This window comes from Fistularia commersonii, chromosome 6 (assembly GCF_037954325.1).
Source record: "Fistularia commersonii isolate RoL2024-O1a breed Wild chromosome 6, RoL_Fcom_v1.0, whole genome shotgun sequence".
In the NCBI taxonomy this organism is placed as follows: Eukaryota; Metazoa; Chordata; class Actinopteri; order Syngnathiformes; family Fistulariidae; genus Fistularia; species Fistularia commersonii.
The window spans coordinates 19,887,099-19,908,435 of NC_141289.1; the positions used below are offsets into that span (position 1 = coordinate 19,887,099).

At 45.7% G+C, this 21,337-nt stretch overlaps 1 protein-coding gene across 1 annotated transcript; it reads left to right on the forward strand.

Moving 5' to 3' along the window:
* Positions 1 to 332: 332 nt before the first annotated feature.
* Positions 333 to 21,174, forward strand: map3k2 (mitogen-activated protein kinase kinase kinase 2). Its single transcript, XM_086148571.1, has 18 exons — positions 333 to 618; positions 4,878 to 4,949; positions 5,032 to 5,150; positions 6,403 to 6,443; positions 6,522 to 6,621; positions 7,877 to 7,990; positions 8,073 to 8,169; positions 9,293 to 9,423; positions 9,519 to 9,598; positions 9,710 to 9,774; positions 10,765 to 10,857; positions 10,941 to 11,174; positions 11,268 to 11,416; positions 11,672 to 11,803; positions 13,131 to 13,260; positions 13,341 to 13,518; positions 15,426 to 15,762; positions 17,115 to 21,174. Exons 1-17 carry the CDS (start codon positions 351 to 353, stop codon positions 15,643 to 15,645), a joined length of 2,223 nt encoding a protein of 740 aa, XP_086004697.1. The 5' UTR covers positions 333 to 350; the 3' UTR covers positions 15,646 to 15,762; positions 17,115 to 21,174.
* The last annotated feature ends 163 nt before the right edge of the window (positions 21,175 to 21,337 follow it).

Genomic DNA, 21,337 nt, shown 5'->3' on the forward strand with positions numbered 1-21,337 from the left:
TTTAAAATATAATGTATTTTTTAATCCAAATGCGTGTATCTCTTTTGACAGGTTGTAGAATTTCTGACATCACAGCTTCTGTTTTTGTTGGTCTCTTCCAACGAGGTCGAGGGTTAAAACCTATAAAGATAACTAAAATGAGAAGGGATGCGTTATGTTCTTGATTTTCAAAATAAAACAAAGAGCTGTAATTGCCGAAGATCGAGACTATTTTGATTTTATTTTGTCTCCAAAAATGTAGCTACTTCCGCCCATGTAGCATTGCTATCCGGAAGCTTGACGCGGTCAGGGCAAACAGCGAGCAAGGCTACCGTAGTCAGCCAACCGGAGTGCAAAGTACCACCAAATGAATGCGCTGCAGTAACTATCGTTTTATCGTCGTGCAGAGACGAAAGCTTCTCTCCCGGGTGAATGATCTTTTCACCCCGTTTCTGCCTGGAAACGTAACGTTAGCGTGCCAGACTGACAGCCGACAGGCCTCGTCGTCGTGGCCCAGCAGGACTCGAGTGAAGTTGGGAGCCAAACTTCTGCTTCCTCCGGCGGCTCTCCGCGGGGTCCGGGGCTCCTGTCACCGGCCCTGTGGATGCGGAAGTGAAGAGAAAGCCAGTCAACCCCCAGGTAAGGCGGCGAACACGCACCGTCTGATCCTCGAATATGCGTAAATATTGACGTCTTGGACGCCTGTGCAGCGCCCGGGGAGCCCTGGTTGTTAATTTAGCATTAGCCTAGCTTGACAACTTCCCTGGCCTGACAGCTAGCTGGACACGGAACTCTCGGCTAACATTAGCTCACCGTGGTAGCTTTATTTGTGTCGCTAACTGTTTCGGTAATGACATTTCTTGATGCAAAACATGTAATCAAACGCATAACGGTCCAAGACGTGACGACAACTGGCTTAGCAACAGTTGTTGCACGGGATAACCCGCTATACGGCTCATTTGAAGCTAATTATCCACCAAAGGAGGCCATAATAGTGTAAGTTGTGTTTGTTTCGACTTCGCCGTGACCACTAACATGGGACCGCTAGCTTGCCAGCTGGCGATGCTATTTTCAGTGAAACTGTCAAAAAGGTTTGCGTGAAAATACACGACGGGATGAAACTGTCAAACGAAACGTCACTAGCAGACCGTGATCGATCACTGATGATCACGGTCACTCATTAGCAATCGCCAATCAGCTGCTCATCAGCCGAGGCCATCTTGACTTAATTTCAAGGATTCAGTCACTGGAATCCGGAGGCTTAGTTTAAATCTCTACTGTCCTTTATCTCACACTCATTTTGCCTGCAAACAGACTGTAAACAAACAGTACCATCAGTCTGGTATCATGTGACTCTTAGCTGTAAAGTGTCATTTGTTTTATAATACCAACCTTTTTGTTCTGGATCGCTGCTCAAACCCACTGAAATAACGCTTATTTTTTCTAATCCTTCATTTCCCAGTCTTGTCGACTCAGTCTATCAAACATTGAGAGTATAACGAAAACGTGAAGCTAGAATTCAGTGTTGCCCGACCCCCCCCCCCCCCCCCCGCACCCGCCTCAAATGTGTACATTGTTTGCAAATTTCAGATGTGAAAATAAAATCCTTTTGTCCGAACCTTTACGAAACCGCATTCAAAAACAGACGTCACGATGAGTTCAAACTGTGATACATTAAACGGGGATTGGTCATCTATCTGCTTGTCGTCTGGTGGACGGGGGCAAACTAGAAGCAGGCATCATGATGTGGTGTATTCGTCACTCGCGTGTTTATTTCAATCGAATCAAAGTGGGTTTCGAATCCGATGCAGCGGACGCTCAGCGGCATGACAGTCTCTCATGGGTTTCACCGCCGTTCAAAGTGAATCACTTTTCACATTACTTTCACCATTTCGACCGCCTCCAGAGAATGTTGTGACAGCCGCGACGGTGATAAGATTTCTGGCAGGACTTGTGCTGCTGCAGGGCAAAGGGGGGACGGACAGAGTGGTCATTGCTCATGATGAGAAGAAACAGTGATACAAAGCGTTATCTCACGTTACAGTGATGTACTGGCCGCGTCCACTGAGACTGTCCGGTAAGCATCACCAGATGCACGTCGATTGGACAGCGCATCTAAATTAATCTGAAACAGCCAATAATATGATACAATGCGGCACTGTGGCAAGACACGACAGTTAGGTGGATATCTTATACCCCTTTTTTCTATGGGATGCAATTTTTTAAACGCTGGGTACAGTTCTACTATAATACACCAAAGAGTGATGCTGCTTCTTCATGTGTGAAGCTGCAGGTGGTCGTCCGCGCTCTCGCAGTGACGAACATCTCCGGTCGTCTAGCTGAGGATTACTCGACCTGCGTTTCGCTGATTGAATTTTTGTTTAATGACTGTGCTGCATCTTCATTACAAAGCCTGCGCATACTAAACACAGCGTAACTTGAGCCGACGATCAGCCGTCGAGGAAGAAAAGTGCGGAGACAGCAGAGGCAGGGCTTTTTTAGTTTAACCAAAGGGAGCATCATGTGGTTTCCAGATAGAAAGTGGAAAAACAGAAGTTTTGTGCTGTGAAAAATGAAAAGTCATGCGCTTCGTATCGGGATGTATTGCGAGACTGCTTTTTCCCTCCGTTCATCTACAATTCAGATCTTCGCTCGCTTGTATGTTGGCCAGTTGGTCCGTCCTAGATGTTCACACCACCGCTCGGCATCCACGGTTAATGGTCTCCTCTTTCGGAGACGCACGATCGTGTCTGTTGAATGCCAGTGACGTCAATCCACGGCCGTTTATCTGTTGAGGAGGAGTAACGTCATTTTATGTTTGAAAAGGAACACACAGATTTTTTGTGCTTTGTCGTGCAGCTTTAGATTGTGACATCGGTCAAACGGGATGAGTGTACCTGCTCAAAATGAAGCGCTGCAAATCTGTGACTGTAGGAGTGTCATCATTGACTCACTAACCGGGTCTTGCTTCTTCAGTCTCTCCTCGCATCTGAGGTGACAGATTAACCAGTGAAACAACAACCTCCCGAATAAAGGCAAATATACCGTATCTGAAGAATCGTATTGCGGTTTGAATATAAAACCGCAGAACTGATCATGAAAAATCACTACATGACATTTGGTTTTTAATGAATGATTAATTTCTGGAAAGTGTTTTACCACTTTGCAGGTTATTTGGTTATTAGCATTATTTTGTACTGAATAAATACATGATTAACAAATTAGCTTTTTTTTACCCAATGAAATTAGATAAGACATATAAATAGACAATAAGAATTTTTCCATCATCTTTTTAAAAGAATATTGGATTTATGCCATGCAATGATCCTTGTCCTGCGGTAAACAGTTGAAATATTAATCACTGTTTTTCAGTATCACGCAAAAAAAACAAACAACAAAATTCAAACGACAACGTTCGATGTTTTGAGTTCAACTGGCACAAAAGTGAAGTCGGCCTTGAGTGACGGTGCAGAATCCAGCCTGGGGATGCTGTTGCTCATCGGTCAATAATACAAATACGACAGGAATTACCGCGAGCCCTCATAGTTTGTGTTCTTTCAACCGACAATGCGATGACTCGATTTTTCAAATTTCATCCTGACAACACAAGCTTGAAAATGAAGATGCCCCTTTTTTATGTTGATGTATTTCCTGGAGAGAGGGTGTAGGTTCAGATAGCGGAGCGCCATACATCGATACATGATCCCGCACCTCGGACTTGAAACAGGAAGAGCGTTTGAGGACATTTCTAGAAGTTTCACAGAAATTACCCAACTCTGCAGAGAAAGCAGTGTGAATATGTTAAACTGATCACGTGCTATAATGGTTGCCAGAGAGGAAGTTGTGCATTTAGTGTGGTGTGTGTGTGTGTGTGTGTGTGTTTGTCTTTTCACAGAATCAGACACAACGCTGCTGCACTGCATGTTTGTCAAGCCATGTCTCATTAAAGTTGTCTAGGATTGCCACGGTGTCAACATTTTTTGTACGATGATGTAAAAGCGTGAAACAGGAATGTCGAAACAGCAAGACAGATTAAAAAAAAAAAAACAGTTGCAGCTACTCCAAGCAGGAACCGCGCGTCTCGGTCATGATCTATGACAATGCTGTATGTGGCGGCACGTCCACATCCGGATTTGAAGTCAGTGTTTTGAAAATATAATGCAGTACATGCTCAGTTCCCGTACAGTCGGGAGGCGTCGATCCGTCTGAACAAAAGTTAGTTTCTTCTGCATCTTTCAGAGTTTCATATCCGTCTTTATTCATTCATGAAGCATCATGACTTTCTAATAATCCCTTTCACTATAAAAGCGGCTGATTATTTTCTTATCCTGTCTTGTGAGTAATTTTCAAAAAATCTGACCTGGATTTTTTTTTTTCGCTTGAAAGCTGATTTCTGGTCACTCAGGCTCTGAATAAGAATTCTCGATCGCACATGAACCTGCTTCACCCCCCCCAATCCTTCTCTTCTTTTTTTTTTATCCTCTTTTTCTCATTACTCACTTGTAAAACAGGTTGAATTTATGTCATTTAAGAGAGCAACGGGTTAAACGCCCGATGTAGATTTGTACCTCCGTGCCGCGATTCGTGACAGCGTAGGTGTCATTTCTCTGAAGGTCAGATAAGTTTCAACAGTCAGTCTGCTCCTTTTCAACCCAAACTACATGAGGAACCACCGGCGTTATTACACAGTAAGTGTGATACTCCCTAAAACAAACATAAAAAGAAAAAATCCTAAACTTTAGGTTTCAGGCTCTCAAGCGACTGTAATTCAGTCAAAAGCCCGTGGCGGTTGCGCTCTAAATTGGATCCCCTTCCGGAGGTTTCCTCCCTGGATGCTCATCAGCCGTGGGTGAGCAGCGGCAGCAGGTGTGACAGCCGCCATCTTGTTTGTGTTGCAGGAGGAAGGATCCCTTTGATGGGAGAACCCTCTTTCCTGGCCTCGAGGGTCAATCTCCGTGTCATAATGATGGGTTCGTACCACCTTTCTTTCCCTCTTCCGTCTCCCTGCGTCCTCTCGCTTCCAGCCCAACGCCTTTCTCCTCTTTCCCTCAGATGAGCAGGAAGCGCTGAACTCGATCATGCAGGACCTGGCCGAACTGCACCGCTCCAGCCGTCCTGGTGCGTTCCTTTCAGACCTGGCCAAGCCCAAGGCCTCCTCGCCCAAGAACCAGGTGATCCACGGGCGTCCGTCATGACTGGATTATTTCATCTCGGTTTGTTTTTATTGTGTGTCAAGGATTTAGCACGACGCCGCAATGGCGCACACTTGGGCTCCATCTTCCAACACCTGAACTCCTTCCAAGCCATTTACCCGTGTGTTGTCTTGCGGGTCAAAAGTGACCCACTATCATGTTTAGCTGTAGAAAAAACACCTTAACCTATTTTTTTCCAACTTGAAATTATACGACGTTTCCTAAAGAGACCCCATAATTAGAAAAAGTGATACTTGTTTTTTGGTTATGTTTCCATGTGGGCTGTACATTACTAGGGTACAAAGATTGTCTTATGGGTCATTTTTGACGCGTTGGACAAGGGGAGTAAACACAATGATAAGATTTTCTTTTTTCAATTTCTGTATTTTCACTTCCCTCCCTTTTTTCGTTTCCGCCACTCTCTTCTTATTTCCTCCTCCTTTTCTTGTTTTCTCATTTTCCCATTCCCCCCGCTAACCTTTGCGCTGTGTTTTCCTCGCTACCTTTCCTCATCTTCCATTTGTTTCTTCTCTGCTTTCACCTGATGTCCATACTTTATTTCCTTTGCCTCCTCGTTTCCAGCCCATCCTTCCCTTTTTTTCTTCGACTTTTCTTACCGTCTTAATCCGATCTTATGTCACCTCCTCTTCCCTCATCCACCTTTCCTAATTCCGTTAACGGTCTTTGCCTCAGCTCCTTGCTTGCCTTCTCTCACCTGCATTTCCTTCCCTCTGCTTCCCACCTTCCCTTACATCTTATCTCACCGCACCTTTGCTTCTTACGTCGCCTCACTGCCTTGTTTTCCTTATCTCAGCTCTGTAAAACACTCCAATATCTGACCTCAATCCTTACAATCGTAGCTTCTTACTCACTAATCGCTCTGTTTTTTTTTTTTTACTTAACCCTGTTTATTCTCTCCTTACCTTCTCTTATTTCAGCCCCTTCGCTCCCCATCTCCCCTTGACCTTTCACCTTATCTTTTACCTCACTTAACCCCGTTACCTTTTTTCTTTTTCTTCTTCCCTCAGTGAGTCATCTTGCATGTTCAGTCGCTTTCCGACACTCCTTTCCCCTGCCTTCACTTTTTTTTACCCGACCTTACCGTCCTATCTTTCCCGTAGCTTTTTGTCTTACCTTTTAAGGTAAGACCGTAATGGCAGAAAATGACTCACCGCCTGAATAAACCTGTTACTTTGCGCCGTTGAACTTATTGTGACGGTGTTTCCCACAGAACGATGTCCGAGTCAAGTTCGAGTTCAAAGGGGAGAAGAGGTGAGGCCTCCTCATCACATTTAGGGTCTCTCTGACCCCGACGACCCCTGACCTCTGACCCCTAACTCCCCTCTGTAGGATCTTGCAGTTCCCTCGACCCGTCAAACTGGAAGACCTAAGGGGAAAAGCCAAAGTGGCTTTCGGTCAAACGATGGACCTACACTACACCAACAACGAGGTACAGAAGACTCTCGCATGTGGACATGTGGCGTTGTGATCGGTCGTGAAAGTAGGGAACAGGTGGAGGAACATCTAGAGCGGGGGTGCTCAATACGTCGATCGCGAGCTATCAGTCGATCGCAAAGGTAATACTGGTTGATCGCATGTGAAAAAAAAAAAAATAGACGTCAGCCCATCATCCATCCCAACGGCGCGAAGTACAGCAAAACTGACAAGCTAGTCGGCAAGTTACCTCCAATTTTTAGCCCTCTGTTTTTTGTCTTAAACTTAAGAAAGGGAATAAAATGAGTGCGGGAGCCGGACCAAGTTAGAAGACAAAAACTTATCAAAAACATACGAAATGGGACGAGGACTTTTTTTTTCACGATGACATTTTCGAAGTGCGTCCGCCTCATCTGCCGTTCTACCATCGCAATACCAAAGAAGGTAATGTGGAGCGGCATTTTCGGACCTTTTGTGGAATAAACGACACGGACGTCCCGCCGAAAAGCGAGCTGAGAAAGAGAAAAGTGAATCAGTGAACTTTGGTCATGACAAAAAATGCACATCATTTTTTTGTGTTGTGCAATATTGGCCCATGCGGTTATGTAAGGTACATCAACATGTATTGTATATACAAAGAATGTTTTGCATTTTTGTTGAGGAACGGTGAGGATACAGGGAGTGGAGATCAAGAAGGTGGAGAATTTCAAGTATTTAAGGGTCAACAGACCACAGCGGAGGAAAGTGTGGAGAAGAGGTGAAGAAACGGGTTCAAGCAGGTTGGAATGGGTGGAGAAAAGTGTCAGGGGTTCGAGGAGATAGAATAACATCAGCCAGAAGGACAGGAAAGGTGGAGGAGACGTTGGTGAGATGTTCTACAAACACTGACAAGGACCAAAACACAGGAGGCAGAGCTGGAGGAGGGATAGTGAAGATATTGGTAGACGGATGTTGGAATTGGAGGTCTAGAGGAAGACCAAAGAGAAGATGGATGGACGTCGTGAGAGAGGTTTTGAAGGTAGGAGAAGAGGGTTAGATGGAGAAGGTTGATCCGCTGTGGAGACCCTGAAGGGAAAAGCCCAAAGGAAAAAGATATGGAAGGAGGTATTGATGGAAAAACCAAAAAAAAGGACATGTTGATGTATGAAAGCAATAGTTCAAGAATGCCAGAAAAGCAGCGGGTTTGAGTTGTTCTCCAAAAGTGGACGTCAATGCCAAACATCTCTGTTTCAATTCGTGTTGTCTCATGGCGTATCTGTGTGTCCCTGCAGCTGGTGATCCCTCTGAGCACTCAGGATGACCTGGACAAGGCCGTGGAGCTGCTGGATCGAAGCGTCCACATGAAGAGCCTGAAGATCCTCCTGGTGCTCCAGGTGTCCTCTCAGGTCTGTGAGTCCAGAGGAGCTGGACCTCACTCGCTCTGTTAGATTGGGTCTGAGGCTTTTCCTTCCTCCCAACTATTTCCAGAACTCCTCCTCCAACATGGACCTCCTGCCGTCCCACGAGGAGCTCGACAACACGGGCTTCAGGGTGGCAGACAAGAAGAACATGCTGGCGTCCATAGGTGATTCATCTCTGTTTACAACACCGTCACTCATGCTGATCTGGTCAGGTTATTCAGGTTTCCATCACATAAGATAAAACCAGCTTTATTGATCCCCATAGGGGAAATTCAGCAGTATAATTGTCACCGTGTCAAAAATAAATATGAACATAAATCTAAATAGACAGCAGGGAGAACAATAATAACAACATCATCGGGGATAAGAACGGACAACAGGACGGAACCGAAATGAAAAGACAGTATAAGTAGAGTGACACTAGCAATGACAAGAATAAAATAAATAAACCAAAATAGGCAGGAAGCGTGAGGTTGTGGTCGCACAATTACCAACTTACATGATGTACGTTAAAATACATAAACCTTGTTTACTGTCATTTTCCTGTTTTTTTATATATATGACTAATTGCACACCAATTTTCAAAAAAACAGTCAAAATATGAGATGAGAAAGAGATGAGAACAACTTTATTTATCCCGAAGGAAATTGTTGTGCCAGAGTTTCAAGCAAAATATAACAAATAGATCATAGTAGGAAGGAGGGAGAATAAGAAATACGGTAAAATATAAAGTGTCAAGGTTAAGGCTATCACTCTATTTACCTATTTACTCTATTTACCTTGTTTACTGCCATTTTCCTTTTTTTTTATATATATATGACTAATTGCACACCAATTTTCAAACAAGCAGTCAAAATATGAGATGAGAAAGAGATGAGAACAACTTTGTTTATCCCGAAGGAAATTGTTGTGCCAGAGTTTCAAGCAAAACATAACAATAATAGATCATAGTAGGAAGGAGGGAGAATAAGAAATACAATAAAATGTAAAGTGTCAAGGTTAAGGCTATCAAGTGTTTTCAGGTTTTATAAACATTATCATGGAAGCAGGTGTGTATACTCGAAAAACTAAAGGAAGTTCTCCGAAAGGTTTTTGGTATGAATGCGTGTTTAGTCAGAAATGTAGTTAAACGGCTGCAGCTGTCGCTTATTTACGGGAGTTGCGAGGTGGCCCCGGAACCCGTCGAGTCGGCGTGCCGACCCTGTAATCCCCACGTTTAACCGAGCGCCGAGAGGAAGCATCAGGGAAATGTTTTCACATGGTAACCTGGTCCCCGCCCGCCCTCAGGCTCTCACTCCACGGACCGCAGCTCCCCGCCGCCGGGCTACATTCCCGACGCACTCCAACAGGTGGCGAGGAACGGCTCCTTCACCAGCATCAACAGCGAGGGGGAGTTCATTCCGGAGAGCATGGACCAGGTACAGACCGCCGTGACGTCGAAACGAAAGCGGTTTTGTAGCACGAGAAACGGGCGAGTGACCGTTCGTTTTTGCTTGATGTCATTACATTTCAGATGTTGGACCCGTTGTCCATGAGCAGTCCGGAGAACTCTGCGTCTGGAAGCTGTCCGTCATTAGACAGCCCGCTGGACAGGTGAGGCCCAAGCTAGCGTCGGATGTTAGCCGCGCTGGCGGAGCGTCCAGAAGACAGAAACGCTCCAGGTTTTCTTGAAAATAAACGAAAAGTATTATCTTTATTTAACAGCGACTACCCCAAGTCCAGGATGCCTCGAGCTCAGAGTTACCCTGACAACCATCAGGACTTTCCAGGTAAATAGACAGAACTGCGCTTCCAGAAGTTTGTGAAAGCAGTGTTTTATCTGATTTTTTATTTATTTTTTATTTTTTCATTTATTTGTGTTTTTTACCTCGTCGAAACATTTTACCTTTGTTTTTTCAACTGACCCCTGAACAGATGCAGGGCTGCATATCATTAAAGTTAGACCTGACTTTCTGTACAACAACCTCTACTTTGATACAAAATTATTACATGTAATTATATACATGTGCTTGTAAATACACATGTATGTACGTTACATATATTTTCATATACACTGCTCAAAAAGATAAAGGGAACACTAAAATAAAACATCCAAGATGTGAATGAATGAAATGTTCTTCTGAAATACTTTGTTCTTTACATAGTTGAATGTGCTGACAACAAAATCACACAAAAACGATCTATGGAAATCAAATGTCCGAACCCATGGAGGTCTGGACTCCAAATGAAAATGTAAAAACACACTCCAGGCTGATTTCATGTCCTTAAAATGTCTTCAAAACAACAGTGTTGCTTCCTAAGTGAACAGTTTATGATTGACTTGGAGTTACATTGCATTGTTTAAGCGTTCCCTTTTTTTAAGTGTCGCCTTTATTTTTTTGAGCCGTATAGTTTTACATATCTTGACCTTTTTTAATTTTTTTTTTTATCATTTGTTTTATATATTTTTATTCATTTATTTTTGATCTTTACTCTTTATTTTATTTTCATGATTCGTTATATTTAATTCTCATTTTTCTATAGAATTCGCTTCTGATTCTTCCCCACTTAAGAATAAGAAAAAGAATAACTTTATTCCAAAGAGAAGTTGTTGACTCTTGACTCCGTAGCAGGAGCTGCTTTCAACGAATATCAATTTCAAATATTTTTTTCATATATTTTCATATTTCAATGAAATATTTTGCCTCTGCTTGATGATTTATTGAGTCGTGGGTTTAAAGATCCCAGTCCCAGTAAAGCCTCGGTGTCTCCCCACGCAGAGTACGACATCCCGGTGTTTGACAAATCGGGGAAAGGGGGAACGTACCCCCGGCGATACGGCATTCCCTTCGGCCTTCAGGACTACAGCGACGGTGAGCGGCGGTCGCTTCCAGCGCCGAAGCCACGCGCGACTCAGAGCGTAAAACGTCTCCTCTTCCTCCCGCCGCCGCCTCAGGGAGGAAAACCTTCCCCCGCGCTCGGCGGACCCAGGTCCACGGCTTCCGCTCGCCCGTCAGCTTCAGCCCCACCGAGCAGTCGCCCAGCACCAGCAGCGGCAGCAGCGTCTTCTCCCCCGACCTGGAGGAGGCCCCGGGGCCCGTTCGCCGGCCCCGGAGGGGCAGCGACATCGAATCCGGCCAGACCGCCACTCCCACCCTCTCCGTCATGGATATCAGCCCCCCCAGCCGCTGTGAGTTACCGTCCGCCCATCAACTGGAAGCAGAACGCCGGCTCATGTTTGAGTTTTTGATGTGTGTGTGTGTGTGTGTGTGTGTGTGTTTAGCTCCTCGCGCCCCGACCAACTGGCGGCTGGGGAAGCTGCTCGGCCAGGGCGCCTTCGGACGCGTCTACCTGTGCTACGACGCCGACACCGGGCGGGAACTGGCTGTCAAACAGGTCCAGTTCGACCCGGACAGTCCAGAGACCAGCAAGGTCAGACTTTTCACTCCGTTTCTCAACTTTCCCACCAAGAGAAACATGAACTCAAAAGTAAACAACAACAATTTTAGGGTTTATATTAGCCAAGTCACGCTGACATCTTACTGTCTGTGAGCGGCCCTGCTGACGCTGACTGTAATGATGCCCGACACGTGGGGGTTGTGGAGTGTAACTCTGTGTGTGTGTGTGTGTGTGTGTGTGTGTGTGTGTGTGTGTGTGTGTGTGTGTGTGTGTGTGTGTGTGCTGCAGGAGGTGAGTGCGCTGGAGTGTGAAATCCAGCTGCTGAAGAACTTGTGCCACGAGCGGATCGTCCAGTACTACGGCTGCCTGCGGGACACCATGGAGCGAACGCTCTCCATCTTCATGGAGTACATGCCCGGGGTGAGCGCCTCCACCGCCGTGCCCGTCAAAGTTTAACAGCAAATACAAGATAAGATAAACTTTATTGATCCCCAAAGGGGAAATTCTTTTGTCACAACAGTGTAACAGTTATAGTGTCAATAAATCTGAATATAAGATAAGATCAACTTAATTGATCCCCATTGATTTGTCACAGCAGAATAAGTTATAATGTTAAAAAAAAAAAGAAAGAAATATAAATATAAAGGCAGAAGACGGATAAATAGGCTGCAGGCAACAACAACATCTGTAGGGATGACAATCGGCAACATTAGGGAACAGTGAGGGTGAAAATACACAAGTAGAAAGAAACAACAATGTAAAGAAAGACAAAAATAGCTAGCGATGAATAATGTAAACAAACAAAAATAGGCCGGATGTGTGCGTGCTGGGACAAGCAAGGATAAGAGACACAGCAGAGTTAGGACGTGACAAGAATGGGTGAGCTAGTGAATGGAGAAGGAATTGTGGAAGCAGCAGAGGTGCCCTCGGGCCGGTCCAGAAGCGTTCAGTTCGGCACCTGGTGGGACGAACCGTTGGTCGAACGAACCATCAGCCACGGCTTGGCGGTGCAGGAGGATTGCCCAGGATAGCTCCTGGTTTGTCCTTCACCCTCCCCACGGGGTGAAGATGGTCCTGGTTGGTGGAGCCTGTGGACCTCAGCGGTCCTGGCACCGCCCCAACAGCGCAATATCGCCCAAAAAGTTCGCTGTGTTGTGTGTCCGGTCCAGTTTGGTAACGTGGACCCTAAGTTACCTCGATCTCCACCTCCTCACCCTGGATGGTGATTGGTTACGGTCTCCTCCGATTCTTCCAGAAGTCCACAACCACCTCCTTGGTCTTGGAGATGTTGAGTTGGAGGTGGTTCTGGTCGCTCCGCTCAGCAAAACTCGCGATCTGACCTCCGTACTCGTCATCATGGTTGATGCATCCAATGATGTTGTACCGGATGTACAATTCCCGATTCCTCTGTTATCTTCCTTGCTTGAAATCCACGGCGGGTCTGTTTGTGACGGAGGTCCGATCTGTTTAACCTGAGCGGATCCAGCTGGACGGTAAATCAGGCTTAAACGATTTCAATGGGCTTATCAGTTCAAGAAGGTCATTTAAACTGGATTCCTCAAAGGCAATAAAGATGTCAAATGACCACGTTTATCTCGCTCAAACTTTGGAGTGTCATTACAACCTCACTGGTTTAGGATCGTGTCGATTTTCAAAATAAAAGCCGGTTCAGTCCAACGGCAGGTCACGAATCCAGGAAACCCGGCGTGCGAAAATGACGAATTTATGAGTTGCTCGTGCGTCTCAGGGCTCCATAAAGGATCAGCTGAAGTCCTACGGCGTTCTGACGGAGAACGTGACGCGCCGCTACACCCGGCAGATCCTGGAGGGCGTGTCCTACCTGCACAGCAACATGATCGTCCATCGGGACATCAAGGGTAAGGCGGGGAGGGTCCGCCGGCGGCGGCGTTCTCCACCTCGGGTCCGACACCTCCGATAATTCTGCGTGGTTGCCCAGGGGCCAACATTCTGCGGGACTCGGTGGGAAACGTGAAGCTTGGAGACTTCGGGGCCAGCAGGCGACTTCAGACCATCTGCCTGTCAGGAACGGGCATCAAGTCGGTGACCGGCACCCCGTACTGGATGAGCCCGGAGGTGATCAGCGGCGAGGGATACGGCAGGAAGGCCGACATCTGGTGGGAACTCACATCCTCTTCCTAACCTTTTCAATGTTACCTTAAACCGGTGCTTCTCAAATAGCGGCGCGCTAATACATTACATTACGTTGCATTTGGCAGACGCTTTTATCCAAAGCGACTTACAATAGAGGACATAGGGACTGCAAATACACTTGCAAATACAAGATGCACAGGAAATATACTGAACAGTAAGCTGGGGTTAGTGAGAGTTTTTTTTTGTTTTTTTTGACAGAGACACACAAACGTTCACACACACACTGCTAATACGACACTTACGGTGTCGTATTAGCTCTATAGCGTAGGTTTTGTTTTTGCACAGAGTGTACACACACACACACACACACGCAGGAGATGACGTGCAGTGAACAAACCCTCGAGAGAAACCCAGGGAAAATATTCCGCAAGGATGATAAGAAAGACGAGAGAGACGGAGATAATGAAACAGAGCAAAGTTAGCCGAAAGACGAGGATATATGACGAAGCGTTTGGCTTCACTGTGACCGCGGCGGGAGACGAGGAAAGAGCGGCGTGTTGCTGTCAGCTGACGGTTGCAGTATCACGCTTCGAAAAGCGCAAGTTGTTTTATTCATTCTTCTTTTGTAGGTTAAAGACATTTCTATATTGCGCTCCTGAGTTAATATTGCTGATCAATTTGAATTATTTATTGATTTTATTTGATTTTATTTTTAGTATAAAATGGTTCAGTTGGTCAAAAAAATGTTTATAGTTTAAATAAGGATTTTATTTAATTTTATTTTTCAGTATCAAATGGTTCAGTTGGTCAAAAAAATGTTTATAGTTTAAATAAGGATTTTATTTAATAATTATAAAAATAAATAAATAATAAATATGGATTTTATTTAATTTTATTTTTCAGTATCAAACGGTTCAGTGGGTCAAAAAAATGTTTATAGTTTAAATAAGGATTTTATTTAATAAATATACTAATAGATAAATAAGTAAGGATTTTATTTAATTTTATTTTTCAGTATCAAACGGTTTAGTTGGTCAAAAAAATGTTTATAGTTTAAATAAGGATTTTATTTAATTTTATTTTTCAGTATCAAATGGTTCAGTTGGTCAAAAAAATGTTTATAGTTTAAATAAGGATTTTATTTAATAATTATAAAAATAAATAAATAATAAATATGGATTTTATTTAATTTTATTTTTCAGTATCAAACGGTTCAGTGGGTCAAAAAAATGTTTATAGTTTAAATAAGGATTTTATTTAATAAATATACTAATAGATAAATAAGGATTTTATTTAATTTCATTTTTCAGTATCAAACGGTTTAGTTGGTCAAAAAAATGTTTATAGTTTAAATAAGGACTTTATTCAATAAATATAAAAATAAATAAATAATAGATAAGGATTTTGTTTAATTTTATTTTTCAGTATCAAACGGTTCAGTGGGTCAAAAAAATTTAAATAAGGATGTAATTCTTTTTTTAAATTTCAGGCAAATTGATACGCTAAATGTTTTCTCTTACAGACTAAAAATGATAGTGAAGTCATTCCTTAATGTTAATAAGGATACAACGTCGTGCAGAGGTGCACATGCAACAATTTTATGGAAAAATTATACTTATTTATAGTTGCGGCAGAGAGTGCCGGGGGGCGCAAAATGTTTTCTTCTTCCTCGGAGGGACGTAACAGAAAATAATTGGGAAGCGGCGGATCACACCGATGTGTGTGTGTGGGTGCTATTCCATCATTTTCAATGTAATCACCTGCTCGTGAGCGCCGTCCGTTAGCGTGTGAATAAGATGCGGCGGTCTCCACGGCAACAGACCTTTGAGTCTTCTCGGTCAAATAATCCCCCAGCCGTTTTTCCTCCGATCGGACGCTTCGGGTCGACTCTTCTCCCTCGCTGACCTTCTCGGCTCTGTCCGGCCCGCAGGAGCGTCGGCTGCACCGTGGTGGAGATGCTGACCCAGCGGCCCCCTTGGGCGGAGTTCGAGGCCATGGCGGCCATCTTTAAGATCGCCACGCAGCCCACCAACCCGGTGCTGCCCGCCCACGTGTCGGACCACTGCCGGGAGTTCCTCAAGCGCATCTTCGTGGAGACCAAGCAGCGGCCGTCGGCCGACGAGCTGCTGAGGCACATCTTCGTACATTAACCCGCCTGCGAGCTGCCGGACGCGGCCTTACCTGCCGGGGCGTCTGACCCGCCCCGCCCCTCACCTCCACACCGAACCCTCACCGGACCGAGGCGGGGCGTTTAGCTGTCTCTGTTTGTAAGAGACCGCCATAGAGGACAGTCGTTATTTTATTTTTGTCCGCAAGTTGCACCTTAATTTCGAGCGCCGCCTCCCTCGAGCGACGACGTCTGGTTTTTTTTTTTTGTTTTTTTTTATCACGTTTGTACGGTTCCTCTTCTTTCCATTCGGGAGTCGGCGTCATGGACCTCCAGCAGCCCCCTTCCTTCCTTCCTCCCCCCCGCCCCCTCGCTGACCTGACCCCAGAATGTAGTCTCCTGCCGAACACCCGGAGCGCCGGCGACGACCCGGTCCCGCTGCTACAGACGGAACTAGACCGCACTCCGAAATCCTGCACCCCGCCCCCCCCTCCAGCGTCCGTTCTTCGCCCCGTGCCTTTTTTCTGTTTTGCGAATGCCGTCAGAATGAGTCTGGATGACCGGTCCTTACTATCAGCATGGTTTTACCTCCCAGGTCTACTGCCTTCACTCCGTTAACCCCCGAAATGTCCGACCCCCCCCCCCCCCCTCCATCCCCGCCACCTCCGTCGCCGCCGCCACCGCGGGGCGACACGAAGCCCCCAGTGGGACAAACGCCGCTTCTTGCGCTTCGATTTTTCCTCGGCCGCTTCTATTGATCGGACCGTCTGCGTCGGTGCGGTTCGACGCTCCTCCGGTCCGACAGCGAAGAGGTGTTTACCGGCCAAGCGGAGTTCAGTTATTGGACCTTAATCCTACCGGTTATTGAGCTGAGACTTGACGTTTGTTTTGTACCTCTGGACAAATCTACAACTCCAAAAACGCAGGGTTTTTTTTTTTTTTTTGTTTGTTTTTTTTTTTTTTTCTCCCCATCAGTTTTGGTACTGGTACCAAAGGGGAACTCTCGGAAGTCCAAACACTTTTGAGTTTTGTACGTCAGATATTTACAATATGAGCAGGCGTAGAACACTCGGAGCGACACCAGGCGTTGAAGGGAGTCGGATGATTTTTCTCTCCTGAGGGTTTTTAATAGTGTTACTTGATGAAGGAGTGAACCGATTCGCTCGCGCTCAGACGTGTCTCGGTCCCGTCTGTTTGGAGAAATTCGCACATTTCGCAGGATCCGGTAACGGTTGATTCTCTGCTTTTTAGCTAAAGTTTAACACAATGGCACTTTTATTTTTTATTTTTTTTCTAAGCTCATATTAGATCATGTTTCCTGACCGTCGGGCAGACGATTCTTTCAGCCGCTGCCGGAAAAGTCAAGGACAGAGAAGCCGTTTCTGTTTGACTTCCAGAACAATGTTTCTTTTTTGTGATAAAATGTGTGTTTTTTTTTTTGACATTTTTCTCTGATTGGTTGCTGGAGTCAACTAGAGATGAAGCTAAATGTTAATTTATTACTTTTTTTAGGACCAGGAGAAAGGAAAAGGCGAGTGTGACCGGTTCTCCGACGGTTCTCTCTCTCAGCAGTCAGGCCGGACGGGACCGTTTTAAGGTGTGTTTGTTCTGTACAATCGATCCGCTTCTGTTGCCTAGCAACGGGCTAACAGTTGATTGGCCGCCACCGGTCCAGTGTTTATAGACAAGCATAAATTGTGCGCAGCTTTCCTGTTATCTGCTCGTCTCCACATGGCTCCTTGCACTGGATGTTTTTTTGTTTTGTTAATGACAAAGTCATCACTTCTCTTAAATCAGCCTCAATCACTGTAGTTGCCAAACCACCGACCGTCACTTTAGCTAAACCATAGCTTGCGTTGCCATGACGCCTCATCTGTTTTTGTCGTTCCTAGCGTCGACCCCGAACTATGCAGCGGTTGCAGCCCTCCCTCCCCTCTCCACACACACACACACACACACACACACACACACACAAATGAATGCAGTACTTTGACTCTTACATTTATGATTGTGTCCATCCCGCCATCCGTAACACTCGCCATTTTTTTTTTTTTTTTTTTTGATCATGTTGGGCTTGAAATGCCTTGAATATTAACGTTGGCACTTAGAGAGTAACTGCGGCACAGTTACAGCTGAAAACGATGAGTCGGACCCGTGGGCACTTCAGAATGTTCGTCTGCCACCCGGTTCGGTCGATTCGGTTAGAAATCGCTCGAACTCGGGTTCCGGTGATAAAAAGCTTCGCCGGAAAGGTTTGTATTTTGAATCGGTTTCACCCGAGCCGACCCCCATCGATGGGGTGCGAGTTCCCTGAGCCAAAATGGGATCTTTCAAACACGAAACCAGCTCCCCCGCGAACGTCCGACGATTATTAAACTCTAGAGCGATGTAGGTTCTAGCCTGCCTTATTCAAAGAAGAAGAAAAGTTTTAGTTCATGGTTGTGGGGTTGCCTTGATCGCAGGAAGTATCAACTCTAAAACGGTCCTTCGGCAAAGCCGAAACACGGAACAAGAGAGCATTTGTGAATATTCTCAGTCATCCAGGTGAAGGAAGGAGACGGCCCATATGACTCCCAGTCGGTTTGGAAGGTAGTTGCGATAAAACTGATGCCCGGGTTTTGTTGTTTCTGCTCGTTTGGTTCGGTGATGACGCGGCTACTGGTTTGACGTGAAAAGGATCGAGGTGGTTCTCTTTTAGAAGATGCCTGAATCCCTCCTTAGGTTAGAAGGTGACAAACCTGTTTGCGATATTTAGAGGACAGAGCTTTTGGTTTGACTTTCACACAAAGTCACCCGGCTTTTGAGGCGGTTCGAGTTCAGACAACCTCCTGTGACCCCATCGCATCCAGCAGGAGTCTGGAAGGAAAGCGGAGTAGGAGTGATTTCCAGAATCCTTTTTCGTGCTTGTTTATGCGATGAGTCAAAGAACCCAATGGCTACCGACCTTCTCGCGGCGGCTTAAACACTCGGGTTCCTCACAAACGCAGCTCTGTGTTCGGCTCTCCTGGCGATGACACGACTGACTGCTCGTAGTCGTTTATATGAATTGGCAAACGAGAATCATCCTCACAGACGGCGCTTTAGAAATGCGTCGGAACAAGCGGCGCTGGATCCCGAGGTCATCCGAGGAAATCCGCCTGAATATGCGGGGAAAGAAAAGGACGTGTGTGACGTTCTACTCCACCACCTGCAGCTAGCCTCCTGAAATATTAGCTTGGTGGGTTTTAGCAATAACCTTGGTAGCGGGTTCTCGCCTTTTTTTTCCCTCCCCAATACCCCGGTGTCCCTCGCTGGTTCAGACTGATATTTTCACTCCAACCCACTGAATAATTTCCACCTCTGCGACTATGTGCAACATTTTACCGGTGATGCCATTTTTTTTTAACAAATGGAAGTCGGGTGTTTTTTAGCCAACATGTTTTTTTTTGTTTTTTTTTTTATCACGAGTCCAGGCGGACAGGTGGTGTTCGGGATGAACACGCGAGGCCGGGGGACGTTTCTCCGAAAGGCGCTTGTCGAGAAATATTTCAGTTAATGCACTCGCGATACGGCATATCTAACAAAAGCTACGCAAAACATGAGCGGTCGTGTTGAGTCCCGGGGCGGCGCCGCTGGAAGGTGTTCTGCCGCCAGCGCCGCTTGATGACCATGACGCACTACTTTCGGCCCCGTTCACACCTGGCGTTAGCATGTCTGCCGTTAGCATGTCTGCCAAGCAGGCGGCTCGTGATTTTTCGCTCATAATGTTGGCGGCGTCCCCGTCGCAGTGACCCGAGTAGATTCCCTCTGCCGGGGGAGCGACGGCCTCGCCGACCGGAACCGGGTCGTCGTCGTCGCGAATTCAGACGCGGCGGCTCTGCGACCCGGGAGGAAAATCACTGAAAGCGATTGATAGCGCTCCTTCGGATTCACCTGTCGCTCCTCGCCAATGTGATGCAGAAATGCAGCGTGGAAAAATTTGGACGCGAACGCGTTTCAACGTGGCAACTATGCAGACTGAGGCCTGTGCAGATCATCCACGACCCCTTTGTCAGGGGAACATTTGAGGAGAAATTTCGCAACGGCGCTTGATGCGATCATGAGCAGCTAGCCCCCCGCCCCCCCCCGTGAATGTTAGCTGAGTTAGCATTATAGGCCATACACACATTAGCCATTTTCCACACGTTAGCAGCAGCGGTTTTGTGGTGCTAGCTGCGACCGGGACCTCCGGAGAATCTTTTTCCGCAGGCGATCGATAACTAACTGACGATACAAGCCTTGACGTGTTGTTGTTGTTGTTGTTGTTGTTGTTATTGTCGTTGTCGTTGTTGTTGTTGTGTGAATGACAAGGTACAACACACCAATGAAACGCGGCCTCTGGTCCAGAAGTGTGTGGGTACGATTCGTTTCGCAGGTACCGGTACACACCCTCGCTTGATCTCAGATGAAGTCTTCTTCCGTAGCGCGGTACCGTTCCGTTCGTTCCTGCCTAATCCGGATCCGAACGCACGACCACCATGAGCTCCGCCGTACGAGGGTGTGTACGCATACGTGTAGTGGAGACTCCACCTTTCCGAGTATTTGTACTTTTAATACTACATTCACGAAAAAGGAGACGTCGGCGGCAACAAGTGTTTTGGGGGTTTCTTCCGCGCCCCTTTTCAGAGCTGTCCTCTCGCCATCGGACCCGCGAGGTCACATGCGGACGCCACGTCTGAACCGGGCCTTTCGCTCACCGATGGCTTCTCTCACGACTCTCCGCCGCTCGCTAAGCTCCGTTCAGCGACTGTTCCTTTGCACATTTTAAAATACTATTTTTTTATTTTTACACAGGTGTGCGTGAGTGTGTGTGTGTGTGTGTGTGTGTGTGTTTGCGTGCGTGCTGATGGTTGCAGTTTCGATCCTCCATGAATGTAACGTCTCATTTTTACCGTCAGATGGCCTCGTTCACCACAGTGGATTAACTCTTCGGTACCAGTATTTGTCACCTGCAGATACTTTTACAAGTTTTTCTCTTCAGTGTCTAAAGCCACTGCTGCCACTCCAGGATGTTTGCGCGCGTGTGTGTGTGTGTGTGCGTACGTGTGTGTGTGTGTCTGTGTGCGCGCGTGTTTGTTAATGTGCATTTACTGCAATTTATGCTCAATCGACACTGCACCCAAAATGCCTTGAGCATTCAAAACTGGGGGGAATATAATGATGATTTAAAAAAAAAAATGATAGAAAAATAATGTACAAATGTAAAAATTGAAATGTACCCTTTTTGTTTTTTAAAGAAACTTCTATCCCACATGTTTGGTCTCTGTGTATTGTAAAAGAAGCCATGTTTATAATTCTAATTGGTTTGTGACCAATACGCCTGTTTATATCAGATCTGTATATCAGTGGTACGCATAATTTTTTAATATATATTTTTTATTTTACTTTTTTTTAAAAATGGGAGATTTTATGCATGGTTGGGTCCTGAGAGACGCAGCGGTGCCGTCGAATGGTTGCTGTTTTTTTCTGGCAAAGTTCTGGAGTATTGCGACAGCTCTGTGTTCATAATTTACAACAATTATGACGACGAAAACAATAAAAGATATTTATTTCATGTGCTGTTTTTTTTTTTTGTTTTGTTTTTTTCTTTCGCATGAGTTTCTACCAGTAGTCAAATTCAAAAATGTGTCCTTGGAAAATAATCACATCATCTATACTGCAGATTTTATTCTTATAGTGGAAAGTTATTGCATTGAGACGGAAAAGAAATCCACAAA

Bases quoted from the DNA above. Each gene is read 5' to 3' on its own strand.
- map3k2 (XM_086148571.1), top strand. From the start codon at position 351: ATGCGCTGCAGTAACTATCGTTTTATCGTCGTGCAGAGACGAAAGCTT. The intron at 8,170-9,292 runs GTGATTCATCTC...GCCCGCCCTCAG, and splicing joins GAACATGCTGGCGTCCATAG to GCTCTCACTCCACGGACCGC. The intron at 11,175-11,267 runs GTGAGTTACCGT...GTGTGTGTTTAG, and splicing joins TATCAGCCCCCCCAGCCGCT to CTCCTCGCGCCCCGACCAAC.